General features: G+C 40.3%; 3 protein-coding genes across 4 annotated transcripts; 2 read left to right on the forward strand and 1 right to left on the reverse strand.

Annotated features, from left to right (window-relative positions):
• Positions 1–2,358: 2,358 nt before the first annotated feature.
• Positions 2,359–11,666, reverse strand: LOC112564949. Its single transcript, XM_025240121.1, has 8 exons — positions 10,999–11,666; positions 9,966–10,256; positions 9,150–9,308; positions 7,866–7,904; positions 7,533–7,615; positions 5,078–5,492; positions 4,438–4,599; positions 2,359–4,209 (listed from the first exon to the last, which is right to left on the reverse strand). Exons 1-8 carry the CDS (start codon positions 11,128–11,130, stop codon positions 4,165–4,167), a joined length of 1,326 nt encoding a protein of 441 aa, XP_025095906.1. The 5' UTR covers positions 11,131–11,666; the 3' UTR covers positions 2,359–4,164.
• Positions 11,667–12,615: 949 nt separating this feature from the next.
• On the forward strand, positions 12,616–18,211 carry LOC112565356 (autophagy-related protein 27-like). Of its 2 annotated transcripts, XM_025240766.1 has the most exons (8): positions 12,616–12,737; positions 13,492–13,704; positions 14,143–14,230; positions 14,607–14,725; positions 15,414–15,498; positions 16,347–16,438; positions 16,705–16,828; positions 17,950–18,211. In XM_025240766.1, the coding sequence occupies exons 2-8, from the start codon at positions 13,508–13,510 to the stop codon at positions 18,013–18,015; spliced, it is 771 nt and encodes a 256-aa protein (XP_025096551.1). In that variant the 5' UTR covers positions 12,616–12,737; positions 13,492–13,507; the 3' UTR covers positions 18,016–18,211. The 2 variants fall into 2 exon arrangements, with proteins under 2 accessions (XP_025096551.1, XP_025096550.1); XM_025240765.1 differs by lacking the exon at positions 12,616–12,737 and having other exon boundaries at positions 13,416–13,704.
• A 537-nt stretch (positions 18,212–18,748) lies between these two features.
• LOC112564458 lies at positions 18,749–22,649 on the forward strand. Its single transcript, XM_025239301.1, has 7 exons — positions 18,749–19,162; positions 19,785–19,875; positions 20,322–20,437; positions 20,755–20,839; positions 21,074–21,180; positions 21,409–21,534; positions 21,887–22,649. The coding sequence occupies exons 1-6, from the start codon at positions 18,966–18,968 to the stop codon at positions 21,530–21,532; spliced, it is 720 nt and encodes a 239-aa protein (XP_025095086.1). The 5' UTR covers positions 18,749–18,965; the 3' UTR covers positions 21,533–21,534; positions 21,887–22,649.
• Positions 22,650–23,581: the final 932 nt, after the last annotated feature.

The raw sequence follows: 23,581 nt of genomic DNA on the forward strand, positions 1-23,581 counted from the left end.
GATTTCTGGATTCTCACCTCCCGAATTCACTTAAAAAGGATTATCAGATCTTTTATTCGAACCAAAAACACAGCCTCATGATTTCTTGTCTCGAGGTGTTGCACTGCTACTAACTAGACTAAAATTCAACAATATATTCATCTTTAAAATAATAACAGATAAAATGCCCTCTCGACTTTATACTGTCTTTCCATTAAATAATAAAAGGGTCTCAAGTTCAACCGAAAACCACAGAATGACCTATTCAAAACCAGCTGGAAATATTCTGGCAGTGTTCTTTGCAACAACATTCCCTCAGATCTTGTGTAAAAGCACAAGTGGACTTCTTCATCACCTCTTCGAAACCCACCGAGGCGTGCTACCACACTTAATCATCTATTACTCGTAACGACAAAGCAAACGTACCACATGTTGTAGTGATCCAGACAATTAAAAAACAACAACAAAATTTGTCAATTCAGACATCAACCACCATGTTTGTAATAGATTAAATCTCTCTATTTTTATTGCCTTGTTCTGAATTAATGTTATGTTTTTATTTCCTTTATTTAGTCAGAGAGCTAGATGTAAAAAAGCACAATTTTCGCTTTCTCTATTACATCGTAAATAAAGATTTGTCATTCTCATTCACTCACTCACCCACACGCTCACTCAGCCACCCACCCACCCATCGGTAACCAAATCTAAGTGGGTTAGCTGTTTGAGCTTTTATCAGCAACTGAAACCGGAGTTTGCGAAGTGTTCATAACAAATTATCATCAATCAGAACAGACCACACAATTCCTGACATCAAAACGTCGGTAATAAGTTTATAGTTGCAGTGAGGAAAAGTGTAACTCAGTCACGCGTAGCCATTCCTCGCTGTAGCTGTATCCAGTCGTATCATCTGCACGTGTACGAAACACATGGTTGTCTCAAAATCATTAAACACAGATATTTGACCTGCATATCGATTACGTCGTTGTTCCATCCTTCATACCCGACATTGCTATGAGTCTACTGATCCTAGTGTGATACAAGCAGTTCACACGCGTTCTAGTATGTATTCCTGTCTCTGGGTTCATGCATCTGTGTGTGTGAGAGAGAGAGCTTCTCTCTGTGTTTGTGTGTATGAGCCTCTCTCTCTGTCTTTGTGTGTTTGTTAGTTTCGGTCTCCTTTAAACAAAACAAATCATGGCATAGGGCAAGGTTAAACATTTCTTAATCAAACGATAGTTTTAAGTCAAAACAAGCACAAACGCACCTACAGACGCACATGCACAATCACATTAATAAAACACAATATTTAGACATACTACTTCCCAAGGAGATGAAGGTGGGGGTTAGGGGAATCAGCGTTGTACCCTGATTCAGCCACTAAGGGTACATCACTGCAAAGCAGCCAGTACACAGATGCCACATCCAGAGACAGATCCCAAGGAGAGAAAGGCCGACTCTATCACTACAGTCTTTTAACTAATAAATAAACAAATAAATAACAACAATATCAGCAAAGATAGAATAACAGTAAGAAAAAGAAAGAACTTTCGCCCGCAGAGATTTAGAAAAAAGTGGAGTAGCAAGTTACATTTTAGGCAAGGCTGTTGCAGACATTGCTCATCATCTACTGTGTACACGTTACTAACAACATATGATGTCCCCGATGACAGCTACAACAGAAAATGAAAAGTAGAATTGGAAATACATTTATCGAGAGAACTTCAGGTGTTCGTGGAACTTATCTGTGTTGTTAAACGAAGAAATATATGTTTCTGCATAGCCGGAACTAACCCTGGACGAAGGCGCTTTTGTGCTACCTCAAAACCCTCTTGACTTTTCAGTGTATATGTTACAGAGTAACAGTCAGGAGCAAAGTGGTTTTCACATACAACAGACTGCTGTGTAGGCGCAGCCTCCACTCCCCTACATGTTGTGTCCTCCACTTGTTGTCTCCTTGGTCCAGTGACAATTAATTATATGGTCTTCCCCCTTTTCTCCTCTACAATCGAAATAAAAAATAAATTACATATGCGACAGGTGCGGCTCGGCCATCCTAGATGTGCTGGCTGCTTAACCTAATGTCGCCCCTCTGTGACAGATGGAAGGATGGATGATCAGAGCTTCATCCCTACAAGCATGAGCTTTGTAGGACTCGTCTTGGGTTTTTGCCCATAGTCCTTCTACAACGGTTGCCTGAATATGGCAACATCATGGTGAGCAGCCAGTAAACACCACATGCAGAGAAAGATGCCAAGCAAATGAAGGTCGACTTTTTTTTTTACTAAAGTGTTTTAAAGCAATTTTTATCTAATAAATAAAGGACAACAATGTCAGCACATGCGTAGCTACACTCATCCAACACTTCAACAACAAGAAAAATTATTTTACCAGTTTATTTTGGTTCGGAAATATCCTTATAATAGTCAGAACTGATATTTACAGTGGACTAACATTCTTATGTCATATCTTAGTTCAGCTTTCAGTTTCCATTATGTTAAATAGCACTACAGAGTCCTACAACTTTAATTAAAAATTAAAAGCAAAAGTAAATCGATCTTTGTTAAATAGTTAAAAGTAAATTAAAAGAAACTAAAAATTTTCCCCAACATTAATGTAACAACATTAACAAGTAAACGTAAGCTTCAGGATTGTCCTGTTATATCGATGATTTCTGATGGAAGAAAACAGATTTAGAATGATTCCATACTGGATCCTTTTCAAAGGTCAGCTTCTTTGCCAACAAAATCTTTGTCATGCAAAATATTGGAACACTTAAAGAAGAAAAGTAAATTTCTATGACATACTTATCTGCAAATAAAATACGGTAAAACAAAAGGTCGCAGCTACAAAGGAAAGGAGGATAAAATAGGATCTTTTGAAGGATCCCCGGTATGTACGCGTGTGTGTGTGTGTGAAAGAGAGAGAGAGAGAAAACAGGGCAAACGTACTCCTGTCTACGTAATGAAACTGAAGGGATCTAGCAATCCTAAGAAATACAAATATAAACTTCTAACCATCCTATAACAACCCGCATAAAGATTATTTACAAATCTTCATTTAATACAAGTGGCCAAGCTTTGGCAGGAAATGTACAAATTTCCATCAGTAAATTAACTGGACCTTGATAGCTAATCAATCGTTTAAAATGGTGAGCCACAAATCTGTCAAACATTAAACAAAAACCCCAAGAAAACAAGAAGCAAAACACATAATAAAGGTGGGGGTCACTGTGACATCACTCCGTGACCAGGGGGGACAAGCAGGCTGAAGGAGGCTGCATAGCAACCACGGGGTCACATGCATGGCAGCGATCAGACGGGTCTTGGTTTCCTTCAAGATGTTGCTTTTAAAAACCAGCATCGAGAGGCCATCATGTGTGTCGGCGTGTGGCCTTGACCTGTGGATAGTTGACACCTTGAGTTCAAACTTCCAGTCATTTTTCTCGAGCGCAGCTGGGACGGACAACACGTGCAGATGTCGCCACCAACGCCTACGTTTACACACGATCGCAGTCGAGAGCAGCAAGAAGTATTGCGAATGTAATTTAGCTTAACTTCGATGCAAGTTTTGTAAAAGGTGGATTGTACAGCCTGGCGCTAGTGTCTTGTGACCTATATCACAGACATGCGCAGTGGCACGATACTAAGGGCGATGTAAAAGTAAATGACTTTTAGTGTAGGTAATAAGTAGTAAAACTGTGTGTGCGTTTGTCCGTGCACACCATCGGTCAAATCTGTACATGTATGTTTGTACTTTACTAAACAAGTATGTTTTATATTCCAAGTTAAATATTTACAATAATAATGTCTCTGTTTAGTGCTACACTTTTTTTTGCCACGACAGGAGCAGTTGTCGTCTGGTTTTGTAAGTAAAAGAAAACTGAACTGCTTCTACAAATACTGCAAGAAGTACCACCTCTGTCATTAACATAAATACATGAGTAACTAAAACCAATCACTTTGAAGGCCACGACGTGTACATAGCTTAGCAACCCACGTGACACAGGGTCGGAGTGAGGGTGGGTCGTGTGAGCTCCCAGCCTGACAGAGGAACGATAGTCTATTGAACTTTCGCAATAGCGGAGACATCAATGTTGCAGATGTGGTCGTCGTCAGGAAACAGAGAGCAGTCAGCAGGATTCAACCAAAGGCGTATATGACCTTTGGCCGCCTTTTCCCATGCTAGTCATTCGTCAGAGTTGCTCAGCAAGTGTGCGTCGTCCTTGTACATCTATCATCAAAAGCAACTGGTCAGAATTCGACTTCAGTATGTAGAAAACTTACTTTTTTAAAATTTTGATGATGATGATGATGATGATGATGATGATGATGATGATGATGATGATGATGATGATGACAAAACAGGATCTCCATTTATTTAGTTGTTTGGCTATACTATGTAATTACCGTGGGCTATTTGACACAACACTGAGACTTCCATCATTCCGAGGTCCGTTACCTTGCCATAGTTGTCTCTGTAGTAGAAGAAAGACCGCGCGCGACGCCTACGCTGCCAGAAGACGAGGAGAGCGGCCACCATGAACAGCGCTCCCACCCCGGTGGCGACGGCCAGCGCTGTCATCAACGACTTGTCCTCGGCGTCGGAGCTGCTTTGCATGTCCTTCAAAACACAACACAACGTGGCTTTAGGAAATCGACTTTGACAAGGTGTTTGATTTTCTCCACGCGATGCCAAGTTTGAATGTGTCATGTGATGGACGAAGATATTTAATTAGAAAACTCTTGCGGATTCCTCTAGGATGAAAATTACGAAAACAGATATTAAAACTACAAAGTGAAGAATACAATAGCAACAGTTTAAACATCACAAGCAATGAAACTAAAAATTGAAGAACAAGTAAATTCAAAAAGAAATTAAAAAAACCAAACAATATAAAAATGTAATCAAAAATGAACAAAGTAGAAAGCTAAAATAAGCGTATTAAATAAACACTCTAATAAACAAAGATAAACAAAAATAAAAAATAAACCTTAAATAAAAAAACTTGCCTTTATTATTGTTATTATTAAACGAGTACCACCAAAACAACACAGAACATGCTTTCTGTGAAATCAACTGTCACATTTAGTTTACCTACCTCTGACTCCTCCGAAGTGATAAAACTTTCTGCTGGAAAATGGTTAGTCTTATATCTCTCATCCAGGTTTTCATTAAAGGTGGGTTTGGTAGAGTCACCCTCGACCTTGCCACGGTCGTTTTTTTCATCGTCGTCATCATCGTCGTTGTCGTCGTCGTCTTCATAGTCTTCATCGTAGTAGTCCTCGTCATCGTAGTAGTCATCGTAGTCGAAGTAATCGTACTCGTCGTCATCATAATAGTCTTCATCATCGTAGAAGTCGTCGTCGTCGTCGTCGTCCCAGGACTCGGGGTTGAAAGCTTCGTCCGCTAGCAGCATGATGAGAGTGTTGACAGGCCCACAGTCCGCTCCCGTCCCTGGGCACCCCGCCTTCACCTCCTCGACACGGTCGGCTGTCTCCTCCCACCATCCAAACCTAGTCACAGGAAAAGTACAGGTAAGTGAGCCTAGATCCCGACAGTACAGCTAGGTAAGCTTATTCGTCTACAGAGACCAAACACTGTAGTGGAGACACTGTGAAGTAACATTTCTTTGAAATTACTGTTTATTTCATCAAAAGGCTCATTTATGCACTTTTTTCAAGGTAAGTAAAATAATTAACTGAAACTAGCGAGAGAGAGAGAGAGAGGGAGAAAGAGAGAGAGGAGAATGGTAGATTTTAATGCATTACTACTTCTAGGATTTAGTGCTAGCAACAACAGCAGCAGCAACAACAACAAAATACAGTCGGACCTCGATAAGTCGACCTTCCCTAAGTCGAAAACCTCCCTATATCGAATAAATCGTTAGTTGCCGGCCAAATTCAATCTGACCAATGTATTTTATATCTCCTTAACACGAAGATGTTTTGGCTTCCAACCTCCGTTAGTCGAAGTTTGAGTCATCACCAATCAGACGCAACTACTGTATGTCTCAAACTGTTCCAAACTATGTTCCAAACTGTCTCAAGAAAGAGCTTTTACCACAATTTCCTTTCATCTTAGTCAGTCTCTGATCGGGACGAGCACTGACTACAGTTGTTGTCGGTGTCGGTGTCGGTGTCGGTGTGGTTGTGCACGTGCGGTACGTGCCGCGGACATGGCGAGTGGTGAGCGTCAGCTGACAATGTTGTCAATCGCAGAAAAAGTTCCAGTCATCATTTGATTGTACTGTTTGATAGTACAGTACTGTACTACATGCATCCGTATAAAACGATAATATAATAAACGGTTATAATACAGTAATTAAGCCGAAAAAAAACATTGTCCTTGATTAACCTGCGCCTATTTCGCCATTTTCCCAAACTCGAAAACTCCTTAAGTTGAATTTTTTTGGGGTCCCTTTGAGTTCGACTTCTCGAGGTCCGACTGTACTTTGTTTCAGTGCTCAAGCAGAGGGACTAAGTCAAGCAATGGTGGTATCAGTTTCTACTGATTTTACAAGTTCTTGGTTTTGGGGAAGGAGAACACTTTAATTTGTTTCAGAGTTGACACAGAACTAGATCCACCCAGGTAGATGATAATTGACAGATGCTGTTGATGTAGCCGATAGTTCTGCATCTACTAGTGCTGATTATGTACTGTTATATTTTGCTGCTATAGGAAACAGAAAGTGGTACATGTATTCTTTGCTCCAACTATACTATAGGATGATACACACTTAGAACGGCACACATATTTTGTAACGAGACCGATTATTTTTATCACTTGCTGATTTGTCAACATGTCCAAGTTATTTAATAATTCAGATCAAAGATGAGTAACAGATTCTTGAGTAACATCACTGGTATTGTATTTTACAGAAATACAGGGGAGATAGTCGCATATGATCACACTTTAAAAGTTATTTCCCCTGAAATGCGTACGCTGTATCTATTGAGGTACTCTAAAGTAAACAGCCAAGATAACTAATGTCATAGACAGTAAGATGGAATCTTAAATAGTTATGTTAAAATTGTGACAATCTAAAGTTCTTAACATTTTGAAACTGATTTCTAAACAGAAGTCGTTAAAGTTTGACGTTTGAAAACACCGTTAATTTATCAGACACCTGTTCGCAGGGCTGGCCGTTGGATACTCGGTTTCCTCCCCTCTCCAGGGGTGCCCGGTAGTATAGTGGTTAAAACTCGTTTGTCATCACTGGTGAGAAATTTAGGGTTCAGATCTCGTCTCGGAACACTCTTTATATGTGAAACCTATTCGTGGGGCTGAGCGTGGGGGGTTTCTCCGGGTACTCCAGTTTCATTCCCACTCCCTCTACCCCTACAGCGCGAAATCACATCAACGTGGAAAAGCTTTCCCACCAAAACAACGATAACCAACTATTCGTGTTTTGTAATGGCGGACATTTGCATGTGTATCAATGTTAGTGCATTGGCATTATAACAGACGCACATGTTGAATGCTGATCCGCCAATGACAAAATGTATTTAAAATAAAAAAAAAATAATTGTCAGAAGTTAGTTTTACACTCTTACTCTTTGATTGCCAGCAGGGCATCAACTGCCTCCAGGAAGGTTGCGTTACAGGCGTTGAAGGTGCACAAGTAGGTGTTCGTCATCTGAACAACAAGACAGTCCATACTCCGTGGTAAGACAATGCACCCTTCAATAAGTTAACAAAACTATTTTCAAAAGATCTAGATGAACATACTGTTACTTACCAGCAACATCAGAGTAAAGAATTAAGAAAAGCACTGACTACTTTATCACAGAAAATCTTGATATATTTCCAGATCTCTTCTTTCTTTGTTTGTACTGTTTTTTTTTTTTGTTTTTTTTTTTAACAATATGAAAATTGTTCCCACATACCTCAAAGCTGTATCCAGAACATGTTGAAGAGTCTCGTACCTAGAAAATAATCACAAAATAAACAGAAATAAAAACTGATTTGAAAAAGGGAAATACTCCCCCCACCTCTCTTTCTCTTCTCACAGACGGCGTAGGCAACGGACGGACGAGCGGGCACCCACAACACACCCACCCCCAACACAACAGAGAGAGAGAGAGAGATAAACATATTTGTTCACGAATAGAAGTAAACCATACAAAACAACAAAAATGGATTTTGTTATTGTTGTATGTGTTTTTCATGACTGGTTATTGCATGTTTTTGTCACGTGTCTGTTCTGAACCTAATGTTATTCAAAGAGTAGCTTGTATTTATTACAAACCAACTAAACCCAAACATACACAAATTTGTTGTTATGAGATTGATCTTCGTTTACTTTTGCTTGAATAAATTACGAAGAACTATTATCAGTAACAGCAATGCCTCTGAATGTCAGGAGAGAAACTTTCTTATTCTTCGGCAAATAATTAAAATGAAAACAAAAAACTAAAAGACTCAGTAGCAATGAATTGAAATTCTCATTACTAAGGCGTATCAGGTTGGTTGATTTATTCCACGAACTACATCTGTAATTTTATTGTGAACCAACCTGTTGTACTATCCATGAAAACCGCTCAGATCTAGAAATTCGTTTCTTTCTACCTCTTTCTCTCTATCTCTTTCTCGATCATTTCTCTATTCACTCCTCAATGCGCTCGCGTATTCGATCGAAAGAAAGCGCGGTAGGGCGAAAACTTCTTCCACTGAAGTGGAGATAAATAGCGAAAACATGACGGTTATTCATTAACAGTTAGAGTCCGATTGACTTGTTCACACTTAGAACTGAGTCGATTTGACAGTTCGCAGTTACACCTGAGCAAAGGTCCAGCCCTTCCCAGAAAACACAACAGTCGATAAACTCATGACTCAAGCCTTGGGAAAGAGTAATTATGATATACAATAAAGATCTATGACCAGATTTTAACATTTCTAGTGCACTGCTGACTCAGATCACGTGATCCAAACAATTACAGCGACGATGCTGGCAACGAGCCAAGTCCTAAAAAGAACCTAAATATGAACGCAAAGTGACTAATATTGACCAAACTCTAGCTTCATATTCTTAATATTCCTTTGATTACTTTCCAAACATTTCCATTGAAAACAAAATTTGCATTTAACTCTACAATTATGATGTAGATGATTTCATCATGACCTGTCCATCCCTGTAGTTATCGATGAAGACTTGATGGAAAGCAGCTCACCGACGTGCGGTTGTCCAGGAAGGCGGCGTACGTCACGTGCAGGGCGGCCAGAGTCTGTGCGAAGCAAGGTCGCGCCCTCTGGCGCTGGTAGGAAGGAAGTGACTGCCACTCAATCAACTCCACCAGCAGCGTGGCGGCGTCCAGCAGGAACCTAAGGTGCTAAACAGACAAGGGAGAAAAGTCAGTGGATGTATGGTTCTACAACATTGTGGGTGTTGTGGTTATGAATTTCCGTCAGTCTGTCTACTGGTTGGATGGCACTTCTGTGTCCGTCACTCGTAGTACTTTCTCTTTGCACTTTCCATGCACGTGTTACTCATATGCCCACACCTACTCGCCAGTAGATACCCGCACGTGCTGCGTTTTGCGTGGTTGTGACCTCATTTCACATTAACAAATCGTTTCCACCTTGTCCAGTGACCAACAGTGGAAAGGTGATGGTGCAAGAAAGAGCTGTCTCCAGTCAATCAGGTTCGATAACTACACTAGCCATAATTAAAAACATGATATAAACATTAAAGTAAGACAGGTGAGTAAGCTGTAGGTGGTTCATCCTGTCTAGGCTTGACATTTGGGAATTTTCCGCAACCTTGCCTTCCTTGATATTTTATATACTCACCGCTGACTGGTCGACAAAGGGATTTTGTTGCCAGGCACAGAATCGAAGGAACCTTACGTTTGTGACCTACTCCAAAACTTGGTCGCATTAAAGCTAACACTAACTCTAAACTTCAGGACACATTGCCTTATTAGAAATAAATACCCAGCTCAATGAAACAAAAACAAAAACATGGGACTTTTTCGTTGGAAACTTACTCGATCATCGCACATTAGCCTCTTCTTGATGACTTCCAGAGAACAGTCCCAGAACTCGTCCCACACAAAGGCACCCCTGTAGAAGGAGTCGGCTCGGAAGGCAAGAGCGGCCAGCTGGTCGCCGAGACACCACTGGCCTGGCGGACACTTCTGCTGCAGTTCGCGGACGATGGACATGTCGAAGAGCATGTCAGCGATGCCCTCTGCGGTCATGCCGCTCCGGAAGTAGCGGAGGAGCCAGGGGTCGTCTCCACACTCATAGTTCTCGAGGTCCACCGGCACTGAGCAGACCTGAATTTACATTACAGACATTTTTTTTCCCCAATTAGTTTTGATCTGATTTTTCTCGCTCTGTTTCTCGTGTTGTGTAGATATCTGTGTTCTTGTCGCATTCAAGCTGACACTGAACTGCCATTTTTTATTTCTCTTGTATATATTTAGGATATTCTTGTACGTAAAAAATTTGGTTCACATCTTTAGCATGTAGATACCAGTATTCAACTGTAAAGGGGAATTCTCGGAGGGAGTCTTTGTCCCCTCGACAGCTTTGTTGTGATTTTAAGTGTCGCAGGTAATAAATTCCAATGATATGTACCAATATGACATTTAATCATAGTAACACCACTTTAAAATTTATAAAGGATTCCAAGCTGCAATTGTTCCTCGCCTTTTCTTTTGTTTAAACTGCGCCGCAGCAATACTTATAAGAGGGTTTTTTTATTCGTTAGATCCCTAGCAGCGTTTTGTCATCACTTTATTTCTATCTCTGCCTTAAACTTGAGAATATTTTGGACATATACTTTTGAATAAAACATTTGTTAGCTGTAAAGTCTTCTTTCGACGTTTATTGGCTTTTCATATTACTGCCATATGCATCTGATTTCTGCCCAAAATCGGACATTTTTTTTTATTTATTTATTTTTTTGCGTATTTCTTTTCTTCAGTAAAATCAAGTTTTCGGGAAGTGAAAGACCATGGTTCTGTAGGAAAGGATTGTTATCTGTGTAGCTGTTTCAAGCGGTTAATTACGCACCTGAGAATGCTGCTGAGTAGAAATCGTCTGGCTATCGTTCCCTCCATTGTTGTGTGTCCCGACAGTTGCATTGTCAGAAGAGTTGTTCTGTGCTTTAGAAGAGTTATCTGATTTTCCTCGCATCAGATTCATAATATAATCGGCGAGGGATGGAGACAAGTCTTTATCGTCCTCATCGTCATAATCATCTTCATCCTCATCGCCATCCTCATCCTTGACAGCATCTGTGCTGTCTTTCGTTGTCGTGGCATTGCTGGTTGTGACAGCTCTGTCTGTGGAGTTATGTGGCGACGGCAGCTCGGCGTTGATGGTGCAGGTTGAGGAACATCTTCTGCCCACGACAGTGAATCCAAAAGGAGAGCAGCCGTTAATAACGTCACACACCAAAACAGTCTCCACTTCATCTTTATGACTTCTAACACTTAAAAAAATTCTGTTAAAGGATCCAAAAGTCACTTTTTAAAATCTGAAGTGTGAGAGATGAAATCCTTTAAGTCACCCAGTCACTTTATAACAAAAGCAATGACGATTGTAAGTCCAAATGGCGGGCACAGAAATTTCTTCGATCACAACCTCAGCTTGCTTTGCTCTTGTCGCTTAATTTGCAATTACGAACACGAAATGCCACTGAACCCTCAGCTGCTGTGGTAGCAGTGACGGTTGGGTAGGAGTGATTGGGGAGGGGTCGGGAGGGGTTCAGCCTCCGAAGGTGGGTGTGAGTGCTGTTGACTATTTTCTGACACGAATTTATTCAGGTTATCAATATGCGCAAAGAGCAGACAATTAGGAACCTTAGTTGTTCATCATCGGGCAGAATGAGGCATGGATTTTTTTAAAAAATTTTTTTGCTAGGAATCGATGTGGATATTCGGCAGATATTAAGCTCCAAAATATTGGACACATTAGACATTGCAATCACCAGGTAGGTTGTGCGTGCGTGTATTAGGTATGCATGGTGGCTCTTACGAGTGCGTGCGTGCGTGTTTGGGAGTGTGTGTGTGTGTGTGTAAAGCCCGCTCCAGTACAAACTGAGTATTGACTAAAGTACTGCTTAATTAGATTCTGCACCATCGATTGTTCGAGATATTAAGCTTTGTGATTGACCTCTGTGACACATCAAACACGTGGACCGCTCTGCGTCAGTAGAGGTTTGTGAATCACTGCTCACCACTCCGACAGCTCGCCATCTGCCGCACCCACAGGCCTCATCACGTGTCATATGCGCAGCATCTAGTCTTAATAACCGTTAAACACCCGAACATCGCTTTACTGCTGAGCTCTCGACAGATTAAAAAAATCAAATAATGTATTTCTTAGTACCCTAAAATAAACTTAGAAGGAAAAGCTGAGATAATTTACTTACACTTTTTTCATAGACAACGACAGTTACAACAAATTATGAACATAATTAGGTAACCACAGTCTCTTGGAATTTAAACATAATCATGTGTTTTATGTTGTTATGTGTTACTGGGGTAGAGTGAACTGGTTTCTGTTGTAATGTCTACTATCTTGAAGTTTACTGCACGTAAGGGGATAACATAGGTAGACAAAGAGAGAAATCTGACATCATTATCATCATCATCGTTGAGCTCGCCATGGAGAAAATGAGCGTCAGTTATTTACTAAGCTGCCATCAAGTATCATGAATAAAATCCTTTTAAACCCACAGTTTATGGAGAAGAGAAGGTCAGAGGGAGCAGACGGGAAGAACAGAGCAGAGTGACACAGGGGTAGAGGTAAGGAGATGGTAGTGTGTGTATATGGATGGGTGGGGTGGGGTATAAACTTATAGGGGGGCATGGTTTGGTAGTGTTTGTGGGGATGGTGGTGATAGCTTCTGTTTAAAAAGTTGGGGTGGATGCTTGTGTGTAGCTGGTGAGGGTAGTGTGTAAAGCACGTGTGTAGGGTGGTGGGATAAATAGTGTATGTGTGTATAAGGTATGTTATCTTTTTACTCCAGTGTTTTGTGATATGCCGCCTTCCTTTCATCTCTCACAGTTTACTAAAAGTCTAAAGGTTATTCGTCTCCTTTTCGCAGACGCTAATCTTTTCTTTATTCTACTCCAGTCTCCTCTGCTCTATTCTACTCAATTTTATTATGTTCTACTCTCTCCGTGTGTCTGCTTCTCCTCCTTTTTATAGCAATGACACATCTTTCTTCTGTGTGTGTCTTAAAAAGAGACATTAAGAAACTCTATTGGTTTAACCTCATTTCTCAAAAGATCTCCCTGATGAACAAAATTAAAAGTTCCTTTTGCCCTATTAGCTTATCGCTAATGATTATGTCTAGACTGTGTTACTGCTATTGACATGTGCACTGATGTCAAGGTGCAGTAACTACTCACCCAATAACACCGTTTATCAAGGTATGAGGTGGAATGAAGTGACAAGCTATCAATGTCATGTGGTTTTTTTTTTTAAATTGAGACATTGTCCACAAGTTAAACCTGTTGACAACATTCGGGGTTCACTATCAGGTGTGTGTTACAGTTTAAACAGTTACACAATGAGGAGCAGTTCCCCCTTGTGGGTGCTGTCGTTGCTGTGGTGTTTCTGTCCTCCTTCACCCGGAGTTGTTGCAGCAGTGGACAAACAAAGGGCAGGTGCGGTACAGAACCTGCGAGCCGGGACTTGCAGGTGGACAGCACAAGATGGCGCCGTGATCGATCTGACCAGTGTGGCGAAGACAGACAACACACCGAGGTGAAAGACGAAGATTGGAGCCTCTACTTCTTTAGACAATATCTGTGGTGTTTCCTTATCTTTACTATACTTTACTATACTTCACTATAGTCGCTGGTCCTCTGGTTGACCATGGATACTTACTGTCTACTTCATGATGAATGCTTTGTTGCATATCTATTTCAAGATTAATGTTGTTCCTTTTTTTAAGATGGTTGTTGCGTTCTCTGTTTAATTCCCAATGGCTATATTATCTCTGATTTCTCGATGGATTGAAGGCTGATCGTCCCTTTCCAGGCTTATGTCTCATATACTGTTCATTTAACATCCATGTTATGCTCTTTATTTTCCAATATGCTATCCTCGTCGTCTATTTTATTACAAATATAGGAGAAATAAAAACAGATAAGTACCGTAGACTAATACGAATTTACGACAGCATGTGAAGTTGTGTTTCAGGTTTAAAGATGTCCAAGGAGAAGACGTATGGTATTACTCCTATAATCCGTGCTTTGCATTCTCAGAGGAAATCTGTACCGGAGCCTCGGTAAGTGTCTCGTGCGGGAAAAGGAGTAAGTACTAGATAAAAAGAACGAGGGGACAAGCGAATAAGTGATGAAAGTGCAAGTTATTTTTCTAGATGCCATGTTTGATTTGTGTTCCACAAGAAGCTGTTATACACACGATTATGTCTGCGTTTGTCAACATGAGGTAAACAGCTTTAACACTGTATTGTCCTGAGACATGAAATGTGTGAGCGAGATTTTGGCGATAAGAAGATTTCTGTGCTCGGTCAAGCTGAAATTTTGTCATTATTAAAAAGAAAACTTTACTCTAAGTGTTTAATCTGTGTTCACGATGAAGTATAGCAGTCAGTATTCCCCTCATCGTTCATCACATATTTCTTTTTTGTTGTTTTCAAGGTGTGTCAGTCAGGCTACGGTGCATACTACCAAGCTGGCGATACCTCATCGGAGGCTCTAATCACTGACCAAGGTCGACCTACCCTCTACTACACTGCTGACTCCCCTTCTCTGAACAGGTGGGTAACAGACATCCTCATCATTCAAGTGTAGGTCCGGAGTAGGTAGTTCTGGTATTAGTTCTCGTTTCGGTTGCAGATTTGTGCGCATTAATATTGCTGTCTAGCTTATTGATCTGCTCAAAAGGGCATAAACAAAATTATTGAACATGGTAACACCTGTAGAATGATCGAGATGCATATTGTCTTATGGCGAGATCGCGCGCGCGCACAAACACACACAAGCATGAACAACTGTAGAGACTTTGTAGACAACAGCAGTTCATTGACTACAGATAGAAGACTGACTAATGGAGTACAACCTACATGAAAAGCAAAATCAGATCCAAGACCTAAACCAGATGCTTGTAAATTACTGTTCAATTGACATCTGCCGTAGGGGATTCTCAAAGGCTGCTAAATAAATGTTGCCGTAAATCATTTCTGTAAAAATGCTTGTAAAATATTTGTGGTTCATTTGATGCTAGGGAGGTAGTATCCAGTCAGTGCGAGTCTGCACACGCCCCAAACAACCTGTACTGTGTCTTCCTCCTCTTCCATCTTTCCTTCTGTTCTCCACACTTGGTCAGACTTCTCTAACAAGCAGTATTACAACTTTCATGTCTTTAATACAATGCCAATAGCCTTGTTATTTGCCAAATTATTTGTTTCCACAATTTGCCGTTGTCATTGTTCTTGATGATCTCAGACAGTCGTGGGTGGCGCTGATCTGTGACAAGTCTGCCACTACGCCCAAACTACGGGCTATAGGAGACGTGTCTAACGGAGAGTACGTGAGTACGGAACGTTTTTAACCCCCTGTTGCCAACACAACCCAGTTGATTGTTTACCGCCAGTCGAGGCTTCTTACTTCACTCTTATCTTAGGGTCGTAATAATTTAGGTTGATTAATCCTCGAGCTTGTATTAACACAGCCGAGATTAATCTAAACAGAAAAATACTAAACTTGTTGAGGAAGCTTATTGATGTTATAACTCTTAGACTAATATAGTACTGCTCACAAATGACAACAGTTATGTTGTTAGTATGTAATTAAATGAATAGTAACCATGGCAACTGTAATCCATATATGAAGTAATTACTGCTTCTGAGGTAAACGTTTTCCAGTTTTGCAATTACATGAGATGTAAATGTGAGATATTTCAGAATAAAATACAGTGATCGTGTTGTTGCTGTGCAATACAATATTATAATTTTACAGTGATATACCCAGTGTTTATTAAAGGACTAGTGGGCGCAACATTTTTGTAAGGACAGGATAACAGTGCTGAATAATGTTTTACCAGAATATGGTGAATTTCCTCCATCTCCTCCGTTCTCGAAAAGTATGCCTACAAGCATTCCCATACACAGTAAAGGTTAACATCATGGCATGACCATAGTGGCAGGACATTCTGTGTATGGCAACATTTGTACACGTGTAGAACGGGAGGTACAAACAGATTTTCTGTTGTGCATTGATCCTCACCCAATAATTAGAAATAATTTTACACCCTACCAGTCCTTTAACATGACATTGATATGAAATAAGTGATTGCACTTTGTTATCTGATGAGCACTGCCTACTGAGGTAAGCTGTCGGTGACGACATGTTACTTTCTGTCCATCGTGTCGTCTGTAGAGGTTTGAACTCACCACTGTGTGTGCCTGTGACGGGGCATGCGCAATGGCTGTGGAGGCGGGGCTAAGTGTCGGCACTATTCTCATTATCGTGTAAGTCTCATAAATCATGTTTTAACTTTAAAGCTAATTGGTGCTAAAATTTAGTTAAATGATTTTACGGTGAATATGGTTTGTGTTCCTTAGTTGTGTGTTCTCGTGTAGCTTTCACTCCTGTACTAACAGTGGCTAACATGTGCTAACTCTTTGTAGTGTATTGCTTACTTTAGCTCCTGTTAGTAAAGAATTGCCATTGTGATTATAAAATGTTCAGAGACCTTTTAAATCTTATTTGTCTTGTGCTGTATTGTCTGCGGCAGTTTTATAGTGGTGGTGTTTGTGTACCTGGTGGGTGGGATCATCATCAACAAAGCACGACAAGCAAATGGCGTGGAACTCATTCCAAACATTGGTTTCTGGCGAAACTTTCCGGTTCTTGTAAAGGTATGAAGATTCCATGAATACTTTGTACGGTTGCTATGAAGCATTTGAATGATTTTCTTTAAACTAAGTTAAATGGGAGTGTATAAGTCGAATGGATGAGTAAGAGTATTTATTTGATTATACTATTGTTAAAGAAAGAAATGTAAACTTGAAAGAAATAGAAAAATATTAGCAAGAAGCAAAATGTCCGTGCGTCAAAGGAGCACGAGAAGAGGAACGAAGAGGTGAGAAATAAATGCTATACGAATCTTATAATTTGATTTTGTCCATAAAACATCTTATAAAGATTTTTCTGCTACAAGTTTTATTTCTGTAAGAGTGAAGCCTGTATTGTTCAGCTGGATACCGATCTATTCAACCATTTACCTATTCGACCAAGTCTGAGTCAATTCGATCACAGCCTGCACGACCACGAAGCGCACAGAAGTTACTATTCTCTGCTCATTGTGTGTAAACGAAACGATACATTTTTTTCTATTTAGATTATTTAAATGATAAACTTTGTGGTACATGGAAATCTCCAACAAAACAAAGTATCAACTAAAGTGACAACGCGTTTGCAGCCAGCTTGAGTGACTAAAAAGACCTGGTGTACAAGTTTTAGCAAGACAGACGGCATAAGGATCCAGATAACCATCAAGCAAGAACACCGCATTTGATGAGTCTAATTGATTACGGGTTTTGATGAAGATCGAATCGACTTTAGTCTGTGGTTGAATTGATTCGTGCCGTGGTCGAATTGGCTAATGGTCGAACTGACTGGCCCCGCTCTGTCGTGCATGAGGCACAAAGTGTCGAATTATCTGTACTGATACTTATCTGAAGCGAGGGAGCAAGCATTGCACTATCTTATTAAATTCTGCAGTCAGTGAAGCTGATATTAAACTACGAATATGCATGATGTATTGCCTCGTGACAACTTGACAGTATCTCAGTGATCAGAGTGTGTTCAGGTTATACAGATATCGTATACACATGCTCGGTTATAGGCCAACGTGCTTCCTTTTTATCTCTAAAATAATTTCCTTTTCTCTAATAACGGCTAAATATTATTGTGTTTAAATTTAAGAATTTTTCTTGTACGCCAACCAATCGTTTATTGAATCTCTTTTTCTTTTCAGGATGGCTTTGGTTTTGTAGGCGGGAGAGTCAGTAGGTCAAGGAGTGGTTATGAGGCCAAGCTTTGACAGTCACTGGAGACAACTGGATCGCAACCATAAAAGCAAACCATCTACGATACACATATTTTCGATCATCCAAAGGCTATGAAAAGGGATAAATTCTTTGACAAGGCAAAAGTATAATCAAAAGACTACTTTTAATACCTTAACCATATTTGTGCGTTCTTGATATTATATTTATGTATTAAATTTGATATGTCTAGACGAGCGTTACTTTTGTCTCTATTGTACTGACTGGTTTCACTAATGGCACTTCGCAGGCAAAGCTACACAAATTCTTAGAGACATGGGGCTTGAACTTCAGAAACACCAAGTAATACCCAACAGTTTATTAATGTAGCCGTCAGCTATCCGAAAAGAATTTTTCCAGAGTTTCATGCTCTCATTCTCTTTTTCTTTTAATTTTGAGCATTAGTCTTTGACCATCTGTTCTCTGCAATTAGACTATTTGGTGGAAATATTTTGCTGGATGGATAAACATAATGGCGACGAAAATGTTTTATACTTTCTTCAGCCACTACATCGATAAATTCCTGTCGTTTCTCGCCAGCCTAACACGGACACGATCGGAAATTAAGAATGAGGTCAAGGGTCATAAGGCAAAGATGATATCATGTAATCTGTCATGCTGGCATAGGTTAACCTACCTAGCAGAAAGAAAGAAATGTAATTATTAATCATAAACACACAAACACACACACACAGATATAAATAAATATAGGCTTGCGCGCACGAGGATAAATGTAAAAGTACCGTTCCTCTCAAACGATGCTCAACAACGTGACCTTACTGATATGACCTTTCAAGTGATGTGCCCCTTGGCTAAGCATCAAGATATATTTATTTCACTCCTTATCACACACTGACACAAGCAGTCATGAGCGGGAAGTGATGTCACACAACATTCGTTACCAGCATTCGAACACCCACTTGCAGTGAGCGACTGACAATGAGACATGAGGACCCGCAGAACCGTCAGGCGAGCATCACTTCTGTCTCTATGGTTCTGCATCGTGACGCTGCCATGGCAACCGTGCAAAGGATCAAATGCATCGTCGGGTCAGAGGTTAGGCTTTGATGGATGTACTTGGGTCACAGACAGCGGGGGCACCATCGACCTTAGCAGTCTGGGGTTAACCAACGGCAAACCCAGGTGAGCAGCGTTTAGTTAGTGCATTCAACACCACAATATCGTGCAGGACCATTTTATCAGTATCAAGGACTTTTTTTAAAAATTCTACTTGAGAGTGAAACAGTAAGAGCTGTCATCACCATCAGCATCATAGTCATCAGCAGTAGCAGCAACTAGTTCAAATGATAGTGTGGCAGGTATTAAATACTTTTAAGATACTTTCTGGAAGGTAACCGACGCCATTTGTTTCAATCTTAGTGTGGTTTGTTGACAGACACGGTTGTAGCAAAACTGGTTCTCTACCTCAGTCTATGTCACGGCCTGGAAGAGTTTTTGTGGAGAGAAATAAAGGGATTTAACTCTTTATTACGGCTTTAAGGTAAGAGGAGTTACTCCCCTTATATTGACCTGTTCCTTGAAGCGTCGTCTTTGTGTGATTTTGTTTGTTTGTTTTTGTTTTTGTTTTTTTACGTGCGTCAATTATTCTGAGAACAGTTAAGGTATTGTCAGTTCTTTTGTTCTTGTTTCATTGTAGTTTTAAGAATGTTGCAATAAGACTTGCAGTCTATGTTCGAGTTCAAGATAGTTGTCAAAATGTGTGAGGCGATATTTTGATGGTTGAGTACTGATGTGTTCTGGACAGATTTCTAGACGTACCCGGTCCTGACAATTTTTACTACTCTTACAACCCGTGTTACCCGTTTGACGAAGGCAATGCATGTGTCGACGCCGCTGTATGTATATTTTTACTGCATTATTTAGCCGTTTAAGAATGTAAGAATACCTTGCTCTGACTTTAATCTTTAAAATATTAGCACAATGTCCTGCTAAAATTCTGTCTACGAAGCTTAAGGGTTCGTGGTTCTTTACTGATTTATAGACAGGCTGAAATTTAACATTTTTTTATCCCAGCAGCAACTAAGATCAGGATCCTTTATCTCCTACTTGTACTTGTTCTCAGCTACTGAAGCTTAGACATCTGAGGATAATCCTCCCATGTATGTGTCATTACAGTACAATTCATTTGACAAGCCTGACTCTAATAATGTGACGTCACAGTGTGTCAGACTGATATGTCACTGTACTACCAAGCCTGACTCTAATCATGTGATGTCACAGGTGTGTCAGACTGACATGTCACTGTACTGCCAAGCCTGACTCTAATCATGTGATGTCACAGGTGTGTCAGACTGACATGTCACTGTACTATCAAGCCGGCGACGCCAGCTCCCCATCTCTGACGGAGGAGTCGGGACGTCCGGCCATTTTGTATCAGGCCAGCAGAGAAATACTGAGGTGACTATGCCAGTCTTGTCATGTCGAAGAAAATTATAAAATAGGAAATGTATGTTTGTAAGGTTTTTTTTCTCATATAAATGGTGAAATTTTTTATTGGCACATAAGATTTTGAACTGTAGACTAGTTTGAGAAGCCTTGAGTTTGTCTTGTCACTCTCGCTCCATTATTTTTGTATCCCTTGGTATGGAGAGTAGTCGACATTGTCACCTTTCCCCATTCTACCATCACCCTAGCCGAGGAAAAATTGCATAATTGATTCTGCTGGTGGTGAAGACGTACTTGTACCTCGTTTTTCTGATGCCATTTGTGCTCAGGAAGACATGGGTGGCCCTCATCTGTGACACCACAGCATCGCAGCCCTCGCTGAAAGCTTTGGGCGACCTTGGATACGGGGAATATGTAAGTATTCACTGGAAGAACGCCATTGTTTACTACATTAATATAGGATTATACTTGAGGATGGCAGTGGTGCAGGTGTAGGTAGTGACTTTGCTGGTGCTGTGACACTTGCCATCCAATAAGAGTTAAAGAAGGAAATAAACCAAACTTTTCTGAGTGAACTTTGCCCTTTATTGCTACAGCATGCGTCAATAAGCTATCACTTTCACTAACGAACGGTTTCACTCACTGCAGCATCTGGAACTGACTTCCGTCTGCGCATGCCCAGATGGATGTTCGGGGACTGTGATTGACATCACCATTGTGATTGATGTTAGCATCGGAACCATACTGGACCTCGTGTAAGACTTTCAATGAAAGTTTATAATCCTGCGCTTGTATCCCTTATGAAATATCACAAGCCACAGAACATCACACCCATAACTGAATCCCAGTAAATATATTCATTACACCAGATAACTATATAAATCCTACCAAAATGTGCAAAGCACTGGAAAAATATCGGAGATATAAAGGGAACTAAAGTAAATTTGTTTTTGAGCAGAATTTTGTTTTGTCTTCCGTGGCAGTCTGGTGAGCTTACTGATGGCTTACCTGATGACCGGGTGGTGTACAACAGGATCAGACACCAGGCCTCAGGTGTGGCCTTACTGCCCAACGTTGACTTCTGGCGAGCTCTACCTGGCTTGGTGAAAGTACGTTTGTATCTATGTTGATGACAAAATGCTTTGCTGTCTTAATTGATAAAACGTAACAGTATCTGCTGGAAAGTATTCTCAGTTTATTTCTAAAATCACAAAAAATACCCAGCTATCATCACATTTACTTCATGGATACAACAATCATCACATTCTACATCACGGACAGAACAATCATCGCTTCCGTTTTTCTGTCTTTCTTTTCTGTTTTAGTGGGTTTCTTTTTGATACCCCCTCTTCCTTTCTTAGTCATTTTTTCTTCATTTCTTCATTAATTAATGAATTGATTCATTCATTGTCTTGCTCTTTTGTATTCTCACGGTGTCTTCATACTTTAATTGCCATCCAGGACGGCTTTCTCTTCACGCCTGGCCTGTTCACCTGCGTCAGGGCAAAAGGAAAAGGCTATCAACAATATTCCTGACCTCTAAAATAATCAACTTTATTTAGGACCAGGAATGTTGACCAACTGTCAGTGTGATAAGATTTCTGTTTTAACAACGAGCACCAAGTGTAGTTGTTTCATGGAAGTTGTAAAACATGCTATCATGAGGACGACAGCAGCACCAGTGGTTTACTGAAGTTTTGTTTTGTTTTGTTTTGTCCCTGTGCTTTACTGACTTTAGCTTGTGACATCCGTTCTTTTCTCTCTTGTTTCGCCATATACTAGCATTCAGACTGAATTCGTTCGGGTTCGACACACGCTCGAGCAGCTCTTGGGTGACAGTAGCAAGATAAGAGCACTCAGCTCTCAATCTCATCAACGGCTTTCTCAAACAAAATGCGATTGATGTAGGGGAGCCTTCGCTATTTCCCGGTAATAATCTCCAACCTTCTTTGTTATGACATCGTGTGTGCCGTTGTCAACATGGCCTGCCTGTCTTGATCAAGCACGACAATCGGCTTTAGACAGCTTTGTGTACATGCGATTGTGAGCGAAGCAGGGAGTGTATATGGAGTGTGTTGGAGAGAAAACGAACGAACAAAAGAATAGTGGACACACGCGATATTGACTTTCTTTTTTTTCTTATATCATTTTTCTTAGTTTTGAACACATGGTTTAAGTCAGTCCAGACTAAAATTCTTAAAACGATTAAAAATTTCTGTTACTGTTTATTTAATCAATAAATTAATGGTTTGATTTGATTTTATTGTCTGTGTGCTTATTAGAACGAAAGGTTGACTGCAACTGGCGTTTATATTGCTTTGAGCAGTATATCATGAGCTGTTTCCGTGTGAGAAAGAAAGTGTAAATATTCACACAAGCTGACTTACAATATACTGTGTCATTATCCCTGTTATAAGCTTTTAACATTAGCTTGTACCGGAATTACTTTACTTACATCAGAGGACTTTGTTGATCGTTCGAACGTCATGATATACGGATTAATCGACAGGTAAATATAGTCGTCACGCATACAATAGGCAATTAACGATTCAATGCACCCATTTCACCTGGCCAGACATTACAGGTGTACTGACAAGCGAACCATTTGTAATCTCTGTTATCAAACTGTCAGGGTCTCAGTGCATTAAACAGAACTCTCTCTCTCTCTCACTCACACACACACACCATGACTGAACTAATTTTAAAAAAATAGACCTGTTGAAAGTTCAGATGACTAGTCAATCAAAAGTAGAAGTGAATGGTTATGTGGTTGTGTGTGTATACGCGCGCTTGTTAGTGCGTATGTGTGAGATTGAGAGATGCATTAAGTATATGTTATCCTGTGTTTTAAGTGTCTTTATATGTATGTGTGTCTTTGTGTGTGCATGCATGTGTGTAATCAAGTTCACCCATGAAACAAGAATGAGATAAAGTAAATATGTGTTTGTGTATTGATTTGTGTGCGCGCTCGCGTGCGTGTGTTCGGGGTGGGTTTGTGTCGGGTATCTTCTACAGTTTGTCTCACCTCTGATACAAGCGATGCATACCCAATGTGTTACTCACGGATAAACTTTTGTGTGTACAGAAGTAGGCGAATTCTCGGTGCACTCTCTAAAAAGTCCGAGCGTACCCTTGTTTTAGATTGTGAAGTTCAAT

Source organism: Pomacea canaliculata, linkage group LG5 (assembly GCF_003073045.1).
Source record: "Pomacea canaliculata isolate SZHN2017 linkage group LG5, ASM307304v1, whole genome shotgun sequence".
Taxonomy (NCBI): domain Eukaryota; kingdom Metazoa; phylum Mollusca; class Gastropoda; order Architaenioglossa; family Ampullariidae; genus Pomacea; species Pomacea canaliculata.